We start from the raw sequence: 18900 nt of genomic DNA, 5'->3' as shown, positions 1-18900 counted from the left end.
TAAACCCCAAACCCAAATCTTTGGTGAAGCCTGACACCTAATGGTGAAAAGCAGGATACTGAACTGGCCATCTGCTATTGGCTGGTCTTTGAGCCAGGTGATGTCACCTTCTGTAGAGTACAACAGGTGGTGACATCACCTGGCACCAAAGACCATTAAAAATTTGATCTGCTGAATAGAGAATTTGTCTGTTTCTTCTCAGTCCAGACTTCATTTTGTTATGCTAGGCTTTCCAAGCGTTAGAAACTGCTGGCTATCAGATGTCAACATCCATCTCCTTATACCCATAAACCTTTGCGTTTTGGGGTTGTTTCCTGTAGTTGGTTCAAATAATGTTCTCACTTCTGATGAGCCACACTGCGGTTCAGTTGGAAGAAGACTGAGACCCCTGGTTTGGACCAAAGAAAATTAAATGTAGGTGTTATCACATCCTTAGTGAGGTTATTTGGTGCCACCGGAGTTCAAATGGCATTGTTCTCACTGCTCAAATGAACCAAACTAAAGGAGTGAACGCTCCAGAGGTCGACTGAACTGCTTCAAACATGCATGGTGTGAACGTGCCCTTCATCTGATCCGTCGTTGTCTTCCTCCTCAACACCTACTCCAAGCTCTTCCTCTCTCTTTGTCCATATTTGGCACATGATTAGTATCAGTTGTCTAATCCACTTTCCTGTCAAATCTGAGTGGATAAGGTAACTGTTATCAATCTTTTAAAATTGGACCTCTATTGTACCCCATCAAAGTTAAGTTACATACACGTTATATGAGGGTCATCATCTTTCCCTCTTCTACTCTCACCTGTGTCTATATTTGCTCTTTGTTTTCAGTAAAATTCACTTATCGGCGTCAGCAACCCCTTTCCCAGCACATCTGAGCCAGTATGCCAACTGGCCCTACAGATCAATAAATCCCAAAGTCTGAGGTCACATGTTTCTGTTATAACAGCTGCATATAATCCTTGACTACAAACTAAAATCTCAACAATTACATTTGAGCAAATTGATTTTATTCATTTAAAACGTCTTTATTTAAAATTTCAGATTCTTTTATTTATTCACTGAGATCAAGATCAGATTTTTAAGTGAGACAATAGTGTAAGCAGGGAGTGTAATGTACATGACAAAATATAAAATGTACACTTCAACCTTTTAAATGGACAATGGACAATAACAAATATTAACACATTATGACAAATGAGAGCAACAAAAACAAACAAAAACATAGGACACTATAAGTCTATTGTAAAGAGAGACTAAATAGGTAAATATTCATTTTGCAATCTTTGAATGATAAAGTAAAAAAATAATAATCCTCACCTCGCACCACATGATCGCCATCATGACAATGGCAGGGTAACCCGGGACAGTGTAATGTGTTCTATGTAACCTTTTGTACTGAATCAACAACTCCTCAATAAACTTTTTTGTTTTTACATAAAGTATATGTTCTTGCATATGCCATTATGTTTTGGGGTTTTTTGTACGTATGTATGTTTAAAAAAACACGTTGAAACGATTTGCGGATCTACTGTTTACAATGTGGACAAACACCAATAAAAAGAGTTTTGAAAAAAAAAAAAAAAAGTATATGTTCTTGCATAATGTTTGTCCATCAATTATTGTCAGGAGTAAGGGATAAATCCCGTTCCCATTTCTCAGCTGGGGCAAGAGTAGATTGTAGCTTCAGAATTATATTTTAGCTAATGTATTCCTTTTTGAGCGCTCTACTAAGTTTAATAACTCATTTATCAATGGTGATGGATCTGGTGGACAACAAAGGTTATTGCATTTTTGTTTTAACACATTTTTATAATTGAGAAGAGAGGGAGGAAGTTTGTATATCAATTGTAGATTTTTTAAAGAATTGTCTGTTGTTGAAAAGGTCTCTAAGATGGATAATGCCTTTTTCTTCCCAAAGATGAAAATATAGGGGTCTACTTTTTTTTAGTAAAGTCAGGATTATTACAAATTGGAGACAGTGAGCAGGGAGATAATTTGTTATTCAATATGGAGTTGGATTTAATCCAAGCTTTAAGGGTGGTAGAAATAGTCATACATTTACTAGCTTCAGTGTAAACTTAGGTTGTTGATACCACTGATGTCAAGTAAGTCCTATAACATCTTTACTAGTGTTGTTCTCAATCTGTGTCCAGGTGGATTTTGGTATTAGGGTCTATCCAATAAGTTATCTTCAGTAATTGTGTTGCAAGTGTTGTGGTTTCCCCAAAAGAAACACTGTCAATGTTTAACCCTGTTGTTATTACCAAGTCTAGAATGTTACCATGCTGATGAGTGGCTTCATTTACATGTTGGGTAAGTTCAAAGCTGTCTAGTAAGTTCGCAAGCTCCATCGCTTTGGAGTCATTCTTTTTGTTGATATGAATATTCAGATCTCCATTCAGGATTGATCTATCATATCTAGTGATACCAAGTGAGATCAGCTCTGAGAATTCCTGCAGAAACGACGATGAATATCTTGGTGGCCGATATAATGTAATGATGAGCACTGATCATTCTGCTTTGAGCTCAAGAGCAAGATATTCAAAATGATGTAAATTCACCCAGGTCAATGTCATTACACACAAACTGTGTAGAAAAAATGGCTGCAATCCCTCCTCCTTTCCTGTTCTGACTGATAAAAATTATAGTTTGGAGGACAAGCCTCTATCAGTGTTGCTACATCAGTAGTGCTGTTTAGCCAGGTCTCAACTAAAAACATTAAATGCAAATTATTTTCAATTATGAGATCATTAACCAAAAAGGATTTGTTAGCCAATGATGCTGTCCTTGTCCTTCGCACTTATCCATGCATTCTTGTTTTGGTGTGGCATCCCAAGAGCATGACGTAGGTTGGTGCTGCCTTTGAAATTTAGATTATATACTATCTTATTTTTTCCTTTATTGCATCTCCATTTACTCTGGAATGGTAATAGATATAGGTTTACTTACAATGGATTCATATTCCTTAGCTTCTTACCTATCAAAGGAGACCAGCATATAGGCCTGATGGTTGAGGAGCTATTCCTGATTCATTTTGGGTATGTTATTTTAGGCGTTTTTTCCTAGGGCTTGGGCTTAACAGGCTAGAACAGGAACTAGGATCCTTATTAGCTTTTAATAAAACACTGAGTGCATTATTCATTGAGTTGGGCAGAGTGGAGGTGGTGTTTTCCATTTCTTCCTGGAAAACAGAAAAGAAAATAACTTGTTATACAGTATATATGTTTTCTCTATATGCTAGGTGTGTACAGTCAAAAGGATATCAAAAGTCCCAGATAAAGGCCTGACATTAAAACAGCCTTCAGCGGTTAAATTTACAATATCCCAAAATTCAACACTTTCCCTAATCTCTGACAAATCAGGTGCTGTAAGTGTATAATGTAATAACTTTTAACAGCCCACTATGATTAAAGGGTAACGCTGGTGTTTTTTAATGCATTTCTTACCGTAAACAAATCCTATGAAAATAATAAATATTGCTGACAGCGGACATCTTGAGACGCGACGAGTCGAACATTTCTCCACACAATACACAAACATCGATACTTTTTGTAGGTGTTTTAGGTCCAGACGACATTTCGGCTAATCTCTATAAACAGATATCTGCATATGAGACGTCGTCTCTCAACTCCATTCTCGTGTCTCAAGTTGCTAATCAGACTGTAAACAATGACCGGTGCATGGAAGAGGAAGTCTTGGCCCAGATGTCCGCTGGCTACACCGGAAACCCCAAAATATTGGCCATCGCCCCCCAGAGTCTAATCGTCATCAGACCGATAGACGATGGGTTCCGAGATTGTTCTTGATGAAACTACCTGCTTAAGCCTTCGTTTGACGTTTAGTCTTTCCTGTCTGTTTTAGCTTGCATCTCAAACCAATGAATGGAAATCACGATCAAAACAAAAAATTTTATTCATGCATTGACTTAGGTAAAATCACTGATCTCCTGATAAGTGAATGTCCACTGGCTGCAACAAGGATCCTGTCCATGTGTGTGACTTCTAGCCTACTGCCTGGTGTACAAGCCAATCATGGAACATTTGGCATCTGTCAAATTCTGCTGAAACCACCCAGGTTTAGGCTAGTTGCAGTGGGTTGCTGAGTCTCGAAACATTTTGAAGCAGTTTACCTGATTGCTAGTTTGTTTACCTGGCCTCTGTCAAAAGTCCAGCTAGCATCAACTTTTTTAACAGACTGATATTTTCACGCACTGATCTCTATCAATCCATGCCATCCAGCAATGCACAGGTCTCAATGAAGTACATTCATAACTAGTAATTTTTATGTAGTACAAATGCACATGTGAGCGCCACCATATTGCGGCGTAAACAGTCTATGGGCGTAAAGAGCGCGTACCGTAATTAGGCACTGCAGTGCGCACTGGGCACAAACAGCCCGGATGCCTCTGACTTGAGTCCACTTGGATCCATGGAGCTAGTGGATTTTTTAATAAACCATTTTTAAACTCTTAACTACCTGTGCTATATGTGCTGCCTTGGAATGAGAGGACGTTAAAGTTTACTGTTACTTTAGTGTGCCACCTTTGGGATCTTTTTAGAACTGCCTGGGGGATGAAACCTTTCTTAGCTTTCATGTGCAGACTGGGAGAAGAGCTTCATTTTTGTAGCAAAACACTGGGATCAGGTTACTGGTAATTAACACATTAAAGACAACACAACTTTTTGGGAGCCAATATATGAAAATCATCTCTGTGTCTCTGGTGCATAAATCTACCTTGTGCGCTTGCTAACGCTTTAGCATACAGTATGTTAAAGGACAACTCCAGCGTGATTTGAGTTTTTGCTAATTTTTGACATTTTACATCCCTTTAATGTTGACTGTTTTTACATGCATGTGCCACAATTAAAGATATTTTAAAATCAGTTTTGCCATACCGCTCGGGCTCATTCACTCCCATTCAATTCCAAACGGCATAGAAAACAACACTGGAGACTTAATTCAGTCCAGGTAGTCCATCACTGTGAACGAGAGGCTGCAAGAGCTAAGACGAGACCGACTTACCACCATTACATGTCCGATTTCTGCATTTTCCACTCCAAAATAAAACTTTTAACCACTAGAACACAACAACTATAACAACTTAAACCTGGAGTCAATCGGATTTAAGTTTTGGTCGGTCGGCCGGTCGGTCGCATGCAACACGCAATGAGTCATATTTTGGGCTCAAACATATGGGAGAGTCGTACACTTTTATTTTAACAAAATATGTTCTTCAAACATAAAATGTTCTATGGTTTAGTAAAATAGCCTCTTACTGTATTGTCTGAGAGGTTGGAGAACACTTTGGGAGGGACCGTGCCTCCATGCAGAACATTTCAAGATCCTTGATATTCTTAGGTTTGTGCTTGTGGACTGCCCTCTTCAATTCAGACCGCAGATTTTCACTAGGGTTCTGGAGACAAGATGGCTATTGCAAAACATCGATTTTGTGTTCCTGCAACCATTTCTGTGATGATTTTGATGTATGTTTGGGGTCGTTGTCTGGTTGAAAGGTCCCTCCACGGCCAAGTCTCAACCTCCTGGCAGAGGCAACCAGGTTTTGGACTAAAATATCCTGATACTTAATGGAATTCATTATGCCATCGATCTTAACAAGATCTGGACCACTAGCAATAAAACAGCCCGAAAACATCAAAGATCCTCCACCATATTTCACTGTGGGCATCCGGTGCTTTTCCTTGTATGCAGTCGTCTTTTGTCGCCAAACATGCCGATGGTTCCATTTTGGTCTCATCTGACCACAACACACAATTTCAACTGCAGTTGCTTGGCAAAGTTCAGGCGCTTCAGTTTATGGGTTGCACTCAGTAAGGGCTTCTTTCCTGCAACCCTTCCAAAGAGCTTGTTGACATGGAGGAGGATTTTGACACTTGATAACCTCAACATTCCACTCAACTGTGCAGTTGTGAAACTGTGATCCTTGGGTTCTTCTTTGCCTCCCTCACCATCCTCCTCCCTGTTCATGGGGACAATATGCACATGCGTCCTCTTCCTGGTGAATTTGCAACTGTTCCATATTTCTAAAACTTTTTGATTATTGCCCTGACTGTGCTTAATGGTATTTAACTATCTGTCTCTGAGTTGAAAGCTCTTTGATTTTCCACAAAGTGATGGATGACAAATGGATTTTACATGTATGCAACCTCATATTTTGACCCCAGTGAAACAGGAAATGATGAAAGCAATACAGTTTCTAGATTCTGAGTTCAATTAAAAAGAAAACAATAGAATTTTATTTATTTTATACAATACATTTTGCTCATTTTTATGAAGGGTGACAATAATTCTGGAGGCGACTGTATATGGATATTCCTGTATGATAATTTCAGAATTTTATAATGCATCAATTCACAGTAAATGAAAAAAAAATTGACTGACATGGACTGATTGCAATGCAACACTGAATTTATTTTTTTGCCGTGGGATTTCAGTCCCTCTCAGTTTCCTTGGCTGTTTTCCTCAGTGTTTGGACCAGCCGACGGAAGAAGCGCCAGACTCTGTTCTTCTTCTTCTTGGTCTTTTTGATCTCTGAAAAATAAAAGAGGACAATGCCTCAATTCATCATCATGGAAGTAGACATGAGCTACGATGTGAGCGGACCTGATGAAGAACTCCTACCTGATGTGGTGTCAGAGGATTGTTGCACCTCCTTCTCTTCAGTGCCAACCAGTCTACTGGTCAAGCCTTCCTGGACTGCAGTAATGGCAGGAGCTTCAGTAGGGAGGGTCAGAGGAACCAGAGGAGCTTCAGAAAAGAGGGTCAGAGGAACCACAGGAGCTTCAGTATGAAGGCTCAGAGGAACCACAGGAGCTTCAGTATGGAGGCTCAGACGAACCACAGGGGCTTCAGTAGCGAGGGTCAGAGGAACCACAGGAGCTTCAGTTGGGAGGCTCAGAGGAACCAGAGGAGCTTCAGTATGGAGGCTCAGAGGAACCAGAGGAGCCTCAGTAGGGAGGCCCACATGAACCAGATGAGCTTCAGTAGGGAGGCTCACAGGAACCACAGGAGCTTCAGTTGGGAGGACCACAGGAGTTTCAATAGGGAAGCTCACAGGGACCAGAGGAGCTTCAGCAGCGAGTATCAGAGGAAACAGAGGAGCTTCAGTAGGGAGGCTCACAGAAACAACAGGAGCTTCAGTCGGGAGGCTCACAGGAACCACAGGAGCTTCAGTAGGGAGGTCCACAGGAACGACAGGAGCTTCAGTAGGGAGGATCAGAGGAACCAGAGGAGCTTCAGTAGGGAGGCTCACAGGAACCACAGGAGCTTCAGTAGGGAGGATCAGAGGAACCACAGGAGCTTCAGTTGGGAGGACCACAGGAGTTTCAATAGGGAGGCTCACAGGAACCAGAGGAGCTTCAGCAGCGAGTATCAGAGGAAACAGAGGAGCTTCAGTAGGGAGGCTCACAGAAACCACAGGAGCTTCAGTTGGGAGGCTCAGAGGAACCAGAGGAGCTTCAGTAGGGAGGCTCAGAGGAACCAGAGGAGCTTCAGTAGGGAGGCTCAGAGGAACCAGAGGGGCTTCAGTAGCGAGGCTCAGAGGAACTAGAGTAGCTTCAGTAGGGAGGCTCAGAGGAACCAGAGGAACTTCAGTAGCGAGGCTCAGAGGAACCACAGGAGCTTCAGTATGGAGGCTCAGAGGAACCGCAGGAGCTACAGTTGGGAGGACCACAGGAGTTTCAATAGGGAGGCTCAGAGGAACCAGAGGAGCTTCAGTAGGGAGGCTCAGAGGAACCAGAGGAGCTTCAGTACGGAGAATCAGAGGAACCGCAGGAGCTTCAGTTGGGAGGACCACAGGAGTTTCAACAGGGAGACTCACAGGAACCAGAGGAGCTTCAGCAGCAAGTATCAGAGGAACCAGAGGAACTTCAGTAGGGAGGCTCACAGGAACCAGAGGAGCTTCAGCAGCGAGTATCAGAGGAACCAGAGGAGCTTCAGCAGCGAGTATCAGAGGAACCAGAGGAGCTTCAGTAGGGAGGCTCACAGGAACCAGAGGAGCTTCAGCAGCGAGTATCAGAGGAACCAGAGGAGCTTCAGTAGGGAGGCTCACAGAAACAACAGGAGCTTCAGTCGGGAGGCTCACAGGAACCACAGGAGCTTCAGTAGGGAGGCTCAGAGGAACCAGAGGAGCTTCAGTTGCGAGGCTCACAGGAACCACAGGAGCTTCAGTAGCGAGGGTCAGAGGAAACACAAGAGCTTCAGTTGGTAGGTTCAGAGGAACCAGAGAAGCTTTAGTAGGGAGGCTCAGAGGAACCAAAAGAGCTTCAGTAGGGAGGCTCAGAGGAACCAGAAGAGCTTCAGTAGGGAGGCTCAGAAGAACCACAGGAGCTTCAGGAGCGAGGCTCAGAGGAGCTTCAGTAGGGAGGCTCAGACAAACCAGAGGAGCTTCAGTAGGGAGGCTCAGAGGAACCAGAGGAGCTTCAGTAGCGAGGCTCAGAGGAACCACAGGAGCTTCAGTAGTGAGCGTCAGAGGAAACACAAGAGCTTCAGTTGGGAAGCTCAGAGGAGCCAGAGAAGCTTCAGTAGCGAGGCTCAGAGGAAACACAGGAGCTTCAGTAGCGAGCGTCAGGGAAAACACAACAGCTTCAGTTGGGAGGCTCAGAGGAACCAGAGGAGCTTCAGTAGTGAGGCTCAGAGGAACCAGAGGAGCTTCAGTAGCGAGGGTCAGAGGAAACACAAGAGCTTCAGTTGGGAGATTCAGAGGAACCAGAGAAGCTTCAGTAGGGAGGCTCAGAGGAACGAAAAGAGCTTCAGTAGGGAGGCTCAGAGGAACCAGAAGAGCTTCAGTAGGGAGGCTCAAAGGAACCACAGGAGCTTCAGTAAGGAGGCTCAGAGGAACCAGAGGAGCTTCGGTAGCGAGGTTCAGAAGAACCACAGGAGCTTCGGTAGCTAGGCTCAGAGGAACCAGAGGAGCTTCTGTAGCGAGGTTCAGAAGAACCACAGGAGCTTCGGTAGCGAGGTTCAGAAGAACCACAGGAGCTTCGGTAGCGAGGCTCAGAGGAGCTTCAGTAGGGAGGCTCAGACAAACCAGAGAAACTTCAGTAGGGAGGCTCAGAGGAACCAGAGGAGCTTCAGTAGCGAGGCTCAGAGGAACCACAGGAGCTTCAGTAGCGAGCGTCAGAGGAAACACAAGAGCTTCAGTTGGGAGGCTCAGAGGAACCAGAGAAGCTTCAGTAGGGAGGCTCAGAGGAACCAAAAGAGCTTCAGTAGGGAGGCTCAAAGGAACCACAGGAGCTTCAGTTAGGAGGCTCACAGGAACCAGAGGAGCTTCAGTAGCAAGCCTCAGAGGAAACACAAGAGCTTCAGTTGGGAGGCTCAGAGGAACCAGAGAAGCTTCAGTAGCGAGGCTCACAGGAACCACAGGAGCTTCAGTAGCGAGCATCAGAGGAAACACAAGAGCTTCAGTTGGGAGGCTCAGAGGAACCAGAGAAGCTTCAGTAGGGAGGCTCAGAGGAATCAAAAGAGCTTCAGTAGGGAGGCTCAAAGGAACCACAGGAGCTTCAGTTAGGAGGCTAAGAGGAACCAGAGGAGCTTCGGTAGAGAGGGTCAGAGGAAAAACAAGAGCTTCAGTTGGGAGGCTCAGAGGAACCAGAAGAGCTTCAGTAGGGAGGCTCAAAGGAACAACAGGAGCTTCAGTAAGGAGGCTCAGAGGAACCAGAGGAACTTCAGTAGGGAGGCTCAGAGGAACCAAAAGAGCTTCAGTAGGGAGACTCACAGGAACCAGAAGAGCTTCAGTAGGGAGGCCCAAAGGAACCACAGGAGCTTCAGTAAGGAGGCTCAGAGGAACCAGAGGAGCTTCGGTAGCAAGGCTCAGAAGAACCACAGGAGCTTCAGTAGCGAGGCTCAGAGGAACCAGAGGAGCTTCAGTAGGGAGGCTCAGACAAACCAGAGGAGCTTCAGTATGGAGGCTCAGAGGAACCAGAGGAGCTTCAGTAGCAAGGCTCAGAGGAACCACAGGAGCTTCAGTAGCGAGCGTCAGAGGAAACACAAGAGCTTCAGTTAGGAGGCTCAGAGGAACCAGAGAAGCTTCAGTAGGGAGGCTCAGAGGAACCAAAAGAGCTTCAGTAGGGAGGCTCAAAGGAACCACAGGAGCTTCAGTTAGGAGGCTCACAGGAACCAGAGGAGCTTCAGTAGCAAACCTCAGAGGAAACACAAGAGCTTCAGTTGGGAGGCTCAGAGGAACCAGAGAAGCTTCAGTAGGGAGGCTCAGAGGAACCACAGGAGCTTCAGTAGGGAGGCTCAGAGGAACCAAAAGAGCTTCAGTAGGGAGGCTCAAAGGAACCACAGGAGCTTCGGTAGTGAGGCACAGAGGAACCAGAGGAGCTTCAGTTGGGAGGCTCAGAGGAACCACAGGAGCTTCAGTGGGGGGGCTCAGAAGAGCTTCAGTAGGGAGGCTCCAAGGAACCACAGGAGCTTCAGTAGGGAGGCTCAGAGGAACCAAAAGAGCTTCAGTAGGGAGGCTCAAAGGAACCACAGGAGCTTCAGTTAGGAGGCTCAAAGGAACCACAGGAGCTTCAGTTAGGAGGCTCAAAGGAACCACAGGAGCTTCGGTAGTGAGGCACAGAGGAACCAGAGGAGCTTCAGTTGGGAGGCTCAGAGGAACCACAGGAGCTTCAGTGGGGGGGCTCAGAAGAGCTTCAGTAGGGAGGCTCCAAGGAACCACAGGAGCTTCAGTAGGGAGGCTCAAAGGAACCATAGGAGCTTCGGTAGGGAGGCTCACAGGAACCAGAGGAGCTTCAGTTGGGAGGCTCACAGGAACCACAGGAGCTTCAGTTGGGTGGTGCACAGGAACCACAAGAGCTTCAGTAGGGAGGCTCAGAGGAACCAGAGGAGCTTCAGTAGGGAGGCTCACAGGAACCACAGGAGCTTCTGTAGTGAGGCTCAGAGAAACCACAGGAATTTCAGTCGGGAGAGTCAGAGGAACCAGAGCAGCTGAACCAACAGCAGAGTCCATTTCTGGGCTTGGTGTTGTGTTCTCTTCCAGTTCCAACTTAAGAGGGAGAGAAGCCATTTGAATTTTAGAAAATATTTTTTTTCTTTTTTACTATACAGTATCTTCAGTATCCAGCTACTCAGTCGTACATCTGCGCAGGTCTTCTTACCTCTTTGGTGGTCAGCACTTCAGACATTTCCATGTGTTTCTGTGGCTCGAACATCACACAGATTTCCCCCACTGTGATGTCAACAATCCTGGTCAGCAGCTCTGGCCCAAAGCGCTTCAGCTCCTCCAGCAGGACGGCTGGAGTGTACTTCTCTCTGACCTTGTTCTGGATAGAAAGGACCTTCTCATCCCGGATGGAGCGGGAGAAGGAGGCCTGACAGTCCGTTAAGGTCAGAGAGGCGGACAGCTTATCCTGAACGGCCTTCGTGAGTCCGACGGCCAAGTCGCTGAGCTGCAGTGGGGGTACGGACAAGAGGATCGCCCGATTAATCCAGAAGCCCTGCAGGACTTTGGGGACAACCCGCATCACCACTTCCTGGGGTCCGAGGAGGCTGGAGCTGGGCTGCTGCTTCTCCATCAGGCTCCTGATGGCTTTGTCAGCCAGACGGATGATCTGAGGGTCTCTGTCGATGAGAGTCGCTCAAAATGAGTTAAAATACAGGTTTTCTGAAAAGACACAATTTCCCCACAGGAATCATTCGACTTTCATCTTATCTCATAACTGTGACTTACTGAAAACAAGGACTGTTGGCTTCATGTGAGTTCAGCACGATTTGGGCTAAAAACTCAATAACCATCATTTTCATACTGATGTTCACCTCCCACATCTGAAACAAGAAATGGGATGCACCATTCAGATTTGACATATTTACAGGATCAATCTAGTGTTATGTGATCATTTACTCCAAACTGAGTCTTTTCATGTTCTTGGTCTTACCAGTGTGAGGAGAGGCTGGACACTTTCATCAAAACTCTCAAGATCAAACCTCCACAATCTTCAAATAGAAAGAAAACAGAAGGTACATCTTAACTGTTGCTCTATTTTCTTCTCATTAGTAACAGACTAGCTTAAAGGAATAATCCACACAAAAAATGAAAATTCAGTCACGTTTGCGCATACTCTAGCCTCGATAGGTAAACAAGAAAACAAGAGCCTTCCAAATAAAAGCGCAAGATTTTAAAATATAAATACTATTTTAAAGCAACTACTTTGCATTTAATTGTCAAATTCAATAAGTGAGCACCCATATTAATGTTTGATGTATTGATAATTTGATGTTTGATCATGAAAAATGCCATAAATGTGCCATTGACGCTATAAACGCTGCATGTATTACACTGTGCAGAATACATACAGAACAGAGACTAAAATGGACATCAAACATTAAACCGATTTTCTACTGGCATGGGGGTGAGTAGATAATGACTGAATTTTCATTTTTGAGTGAACTACTCCTTTAACATGAGCAGAGTTTAAGATAGATTGAGTGGTGGACTGTCTCACAGCTCCCTGAGAGATGTCTTGCCCTGCGCCACCAGCCAGTCAGTCATGTCCTCAGCTGTCAGCTCAGATGGGACCTGCTTTTGTTGCTGACGCCTCAAAAACTGCACCATCATTTTTTTCTACAAGACAACAGAAAACATCAAATGTTCTCATGTATAATCATAGGAGACACTTTACCAGAATTTGTCAGGTGTTTTATTTTGTGCGGGCCTGAAACAAAAGTGGTTCTTACTTGTACTTCATAGTACTTCCACTCCCAGCAGAGCTGTACAGTGTCTCTGTACACCGGTACATTGAACAATGCCTTTAAAGGAAATGCGATAATGTCACTCAAAAGCCTCTTATGCTACATTTAATTACAGCTCAAAATCTTTACAATTTAACTGCAATAAACAATCCTCACATACCTTGATGGGTCTATAGATGACCCTTTCTCCTTCAATCCAGTCCATCGATGTTTTGCTACTGGATGACAAATCAACAGTGCAGAAACAACGACACAATAAAACCAACTACCAAACTCACAACTACAGAAGAGATGTAAAAGCACTCAAACACAGTTGATACTGGTGGCTGAAATGAACAGAGGGTGTTCAGGGAGAAAGTTTCTGTGAGGGACGGAATGCACTTATTGTTGAGTCACTGGGAGTAGAATTCTGCTCTTCATGACAGACAGATCCTGTTTTGGTTCAACTGTTCAGGCAGAGATGACCAGGGAAAATACATGTCAGCAAATATGATGATCAAGTTCGATCAATAAGTTGCCTTTAAATGTTTTATTTAATCACACAGGAATGTCTTTTTGCAAGGCAACACTTGAATAGATGCTAATCCTGTGTTTTGACTTGGTTAGTTGGTTGGTATTGGGAGTGTAGCCTACATTGCCCTAAAAAACAGCCAGGTGTGTCAGCACTTTTATATCCTTGATACACACACTGTGTAACATTTTGGTCAACATTGCAGGATTACACAGCTTAAGTAGATGGATAAACACTCTCACATTGTCTACATGGCAGCTCCTAATGCTATGGTATTATGCTGCAAGTCTGACTTCAATTCCTGTTGACCGACCCGTTGCCTTGTCATCTTCTCCAAAATGTTGCTTGTTGTATCACAAGCTTTAGGTCCAAGATGCACAAGCAACATTTTGAAGCTGTGGAGACGGGAAGTATCGCTCACAACAGGGATGGGACTGGCAAGCAGGACAAAATCAGTGTAACCACACTGGCTATAGGACAGTAATGAAAAAATACTTACATACTTTACATTGCTTCACAACACTTCCCATGTGACAAGTAGCCGATGCCCAATGCAGCCATGTCCCAGCAGCCATAGAACTCCAATGTATTAAAAAAAACGATTAAAAACACGTCAAAGAGCCATGCCATTGCTCTGGCAGCATATTTCATCATCGCAATGCACCGGGCCAGCCGACTTTTTCCTCAAACAACTTAATAAGCCGGCTGTAAACACTTCTGCGATCTCAGGAAAGTAGTTCCGTAGCACCGAAAATAGTCCCCGGCGTAATGAAGAATTTGTTCCCATTTGAATTTGATTTGGTAATAACTACAACAGCCTGAGGGAGTAGAGCAAACGCATTGTTGATTTTATTATTTTCATAGGATTTGTTGACGGTAAGCAATGCATTAAAAAACACCAGCGTTATCCTTTAAGTCCTGTAGATCACTTAAAGGATTCCTCTAGTGTTGGTGAAAGTTTGCCTCATTATCCAGGTTGGCCTCTCTTCCTTATGAAATTGCAGTGGATGTTTAAACACCATTAAACAATTAGCTGAATTGAGCCTGGTGTTCCCAACTTGTATATGCCAATCAATCCCATTCATGATTTTGCTTGTCATTTACAATATCAAATTCAGACTTCAGAGTAGTAACACATGGAGGAGATTTATGGGTTGAAGATGTAAGCGTAAAATAGTATAAGGCTAGCTTTTGCAGAGATTTTCAGACATCATTGCATTTTTTCCAGTTTCCAACATTTCCATGGCTAACTTTACCTATTTTCTCTCAAAACTTTCACGGGAGAAGTTGGGCTTGTTTAGATCATAAGTCCCACCTTACACGGCACTTCTCAGGAATCGCTAATGTCCTGCATGGTTACTCCAAGCCATTCAGCTGTGAAAAAGTGTTTATCTGGCTGAAAATAGTCTGTGTGGAATAAGCTAGCTTTAGCATTCCACAATTTGTCCCACAAATAAATTGGAGTACTGATAACAACAAGCTAGTTTGGCCCTCGATACGACATTGTTTCCAAAAGTTCGGATATTTACGAAAAATCTAAAATATTTATTCTATAAAAGGAAAAAAATTAAAATAGCAATTTCATAAGGGAGAGATGCCAATCTGGAAAATGAGGCCAACTTTCACCAACACTGGAGGAATAAAAAACAAAAAATCTTCACATTATGCCAAATTGTGCAACCAAATCAAAGGGCAATGTACACCTCAGAGGTTGACAGATGTCAATGTTCTGTAGAAACAGCTGGCTCAGATTGATTAGTTTTATATTATTTATTTATTTAAAGGAGGAAGAGTAGGAGGCATGATGCTTATGCAACCTGTGCATGCAACCTCTAACTTTGATAGGGTTCAATGTTCTGTAATGACAGTTATCTGGTCACATCTGATGGGGAAAGTAGATGTAGTAGCAAATGGCCATAAGCCAAATATGGACAAGGAGAAAGGAGGTGGTGGCAGGAAGTGTAAAGGAGGTAGACAAGGAGGGATCCAACCAAAACAGTATAAAAGAAGGGAGAGAGCTGAGAGACAGAAGGAGTTCACACTCAGACTTTGGTAAGACTAACATTGGTTGTCGGTTGTGTGAATTCATCTGTCCTTAAGCTAACTTGTGCTTTCTTCCTTGTGCTGTTTCAACCTGTCATCCCTCCAGAGGTAAACGTCACCATGAAGACTCCAGTCGTTCTGGCCATGATCATGTTCCTGGGGGTGTCTGCCCAGCCACCCAGTGGTGCGGATGGAGCTCTTGCTTCCAATTCAACCAACCTTACTTACTCTGCTAACAATACAAAGGTAGCCAGCTTTCCACTGTGTCCAAAAGGCCAAGGTTGGAGCATCGTGGGCCGCTTCTGTGTCAAGCACTTCAAAGAAAAAGTGGACTTCACAACCGCTGAGGTAAAACCTTCTCTAACTGGTATCCACCAGCACATTTTAAACTTTGGACTCAAGCTCTATGTACTGCCAGCTAGACTCTCCATTCCAATGTAAGAATCTGCAGGTATTTCAGTAGATGTGCAGTTATTTTCAACTTTCAGATGCATCTTAGGTATGTAATTTGAATTCCAATTTTTTTCCAATTGAAGTGAATGACAGACAGTGAAAATTCTCAAGACTGAAACTTTGTCATGTCAAGCTGGCCTGGAGTTTTTTTGTTTTTTTTAATCGCCAAGTGTATTAGAATTTCAAGTAAAGATATGAATATCAAACAAGGGAAAACATTTTTTTTTTTTTTTTTTGGAATTGTGCATTCCAAAAAAAGCAAAACAAGGCACTCTTACTTGTATATTAAAAATGCCTTTATTATAATAGCGGCTTACCTTGCCTTCATCAGAGTGTCACCCTTCATTTATTTTATCCTCGTTGTTGGACATGCCAAGATCTTTATTATTATTATTATTATCAAAGAGTGGCTTGTTTTTCACGAGTACACCGTACAGTACAGTACACAGTTCTCCCTTTTTTTTTCCCACTTGTTTGATGATCAAGCCTTGTATCCAAAGAGCACCTTACTAGATACACTGGAATTCAGCTGAGCATGCCTCTCTCCTCTCTTTTTTATTAAAGATATGAATATTTTGATCCCTGATCCCTAATCCCTGGTGGTATCTGGTGGTGAAATTGTTAACACGAAGACAGATGAACTCTTTCTAACAAATTCAACCTTTTAACCTGTCAAGCTGAAGCAATCATTCAGCTCGTTCACACATTTTAACCAGGAAAGCTACTGTCTCTCTCTCAGTCTCTGTGTCTCTCACTCCCACAGCGAAACTGTGAGGGAGCCGAGGAGGAAGGTTCTCGTCTGGTATCAGTCAAAGAGGGCCACGAAAACAATGACCTGGATGAGTATGTTCAGAATGTCAGCCCTGATGACACTCGTATCTGGCTGGGGGGATTCACAGTGCTCAACCCCCATACGGTTAGTGATATAAGTAATATAATAGTAATGTAACTGACATATGATTAGGTATTTAATTTATATATGGTTAGTAATATAATTCACATATAGTAATATAACTGACGTAATTAGTAATATAATTTACATATGGTTAGTAAATTAACTCACAGTAATATAACTCATACGATTAGTAATATAACATCTTGCATAACATTTAATAATATAATGACATATTGTTGGCATATCTTACATATAGTTAGTTGTGTAATTCACATACAGATTGTAGTCTAATACACATACTGTTAATAGTCTTTGCCTGACTCCAGCCCCCTGAAACACTTTATTATTAAGTGATATACAGTCAGTCGGATGAAGTATTGAACTAAACTTGTCTGTCTGTCTGTCTGTCTATTTATCTATTTATCTGTCTGTGCAATAGGGCGATGATTTCCTCTGGCTGGATGGTACAACCATGAAGTATACGAACTGGTACCCCGGTGAACCCAGTGGTGATGGAAACTGCATGGAAATGAACTGGAGAGGTAATGGTGTTCTCTACACATGAGTTTTGTCATCATCACATGAAAAGTTCAGCGAGCCTACGGTGTACAGTACAGTTCAGTTCCGAAAACCGAGATTTCTGATAGACTGAGCCTATGGAAAAATGTGTTCATTTCCATTACATTCTTAATATGCTTAGTGAGATTAGTGCATTGAAAATGGACCACTTCCTACAATATGAGAACACAATATTTAAACATTTAGCTACTTTCTAACAGGACTTTTGACTAGAGGACTGTGACCAAAATATTATTTGACCACTGTATTTCCATTTATCTAAAGTAAAAGATCAGTGTACTTCTTCCACCACTGATGATGCAGTCATGTTTACTTTATTTCTCTCTTCCCACAGCTGTCGGAAAATGGAACGATGTTCCTTGCACTAAACTCAACAACTATGTGTGTGCTTTTGTAAACAGTGGGTGACAACCCAGGATGATGGAGGGACATATTTTGACTTCAAATATGAGACTAGTTGGTCTAATATGAATGTTTGATGTTGAACTGCAATGTCAAATAAAAAGTACATCTGTCAAGCGTGTTTCAATTATTCTATGAAGAGCCTCAAGAAATATCATCTTGGTTACCTGGGGGAAGAAAAGACCAAGTGTTGCTGTCAAAAAACCTTACATAGTTACATTTTAAGAATCTTTTGAGAACTAGTTCTTTTTTTTATATTACACTGAATTACAAAGCTTTCATTTCAGATGCCATTTCTGATTTAGCAAGCTACTCCACAATGAAGGCCTCTGAAGTTGCCACCTAGGTAGCTGATGGTATTATCTGAACCCGGCCTGTCTACCTGCTCTCAGCTGCCAAAGCGAGCTTCATATAAGCTTGCAAGCTCCATGTAGCTGATTACTTTCAATGATGTATGACGGTAAATTGAACATACATTACAGTTTCATATGTTACATTTCATTCGAGAAGCAACATACTTTTTGTGTCCAAGACAGAGAATGTGGTAACTGTGTACTTCAGTTTCCCATAGAAGAAGTCTATTAACAATTACTTTAATAAGCTTGGGTGCTAATTACTTAAGCTGAAGTGAACATAAGTAAATAATAATAATAATAATAATAATAATAATAACTAGAGCCAAATATAGGCAATTGTAGAGGTTCAAACACACCTTGAAAAAGAGAAAGAAAAAAAAAATCTGAGAATACATTTTGATGCCAGGAGCAGGTGAAGCCTCTGCATGGGTCTTAAACAAGGCTGGAAACAATGTCAATTTCCAGGTCTGACTTTGCAGGTCTGACTTTTCCCACCAGAAACACACTGACATGACAATGCAGTAGGCAGGCTAACAGTTCCAAACAATTTTATTCATGACAAATAGATGGTTACTATATTCAAAAATAATGATTCACCATTATCAAACCATGATTGTAGGGATTTAAGCGCAAAGAGCGAGCAGAAGAAACAGAAGCAGAAGATAAAATTGACTTGGCAGTTGTGATATTTGGTTCAGCACATTCAAAGATATGAATTTAACATCTTTAAATAAAAACTTATCAAGTAGCCAAAGCCTAATAACACACAATCTGACTACAGATTCAAGAAATAATTTCCTATGGCAACATATTTAAATTCCAAACAGATTACTGGTGGACAAACTGAAGGCATTTAGCTTTTGCTTGCAGTTTGGTGGACAAACTGTACGAACTGGGCTTTGAGCCACTGACCTTGTTATTGTTAGGTAGACATTCTAACCAGAAATGCTT

General features: G+C 42.7%; 1 protein-coding gene across 1 annotated transcript; it reads left to right on the top strand.

The window, feature by feature from the left end:
• Positions 1-15148: 15148 nt before the first annotated feature.
• LOC139650290 (C-type lectin 9a-like) lies at positions 15149-17177 on the top strand. The gene is made up of 5 exons (XM_071526906.1): positions 15149-15191; positions 15371-15448; positions 15539-15612; positions 16481-16633; positions 17052-17177. The coding sequence occupies exons 1-5, from the start codon at positions 15149-15151 to the stop codon at positions 17175-17177; spliced, it is 474 nt and encodes a 157-aa protein (XP_071383007.1).
• Positions 17178-18900: the final 1723 nt, after the last annotated feature.

Source organism: Centroberyx affinis, unplaced genomic scaffold, assembly GCF_046629955.1.
Source record: "Centroberyx affinis isolate AG114_WGS23_722 - 3 ecotype Tasmania unplaced genomic scaffold, CSIRO-AGI_Caff_v1 ptg001478l_1, whole genome shotgun sequence".
NCBI classification, from domain to species: Eukaryota; Metazoa; Chordata; class Actinopteri; order Beryciformes; family Berycidae; genus Centroberyx; species Centroberyx affinis.
Note: the sequence above shows the minus strand (reverse complement) of the source record. Positions and strands in the feature narration are given on the sequence as shown.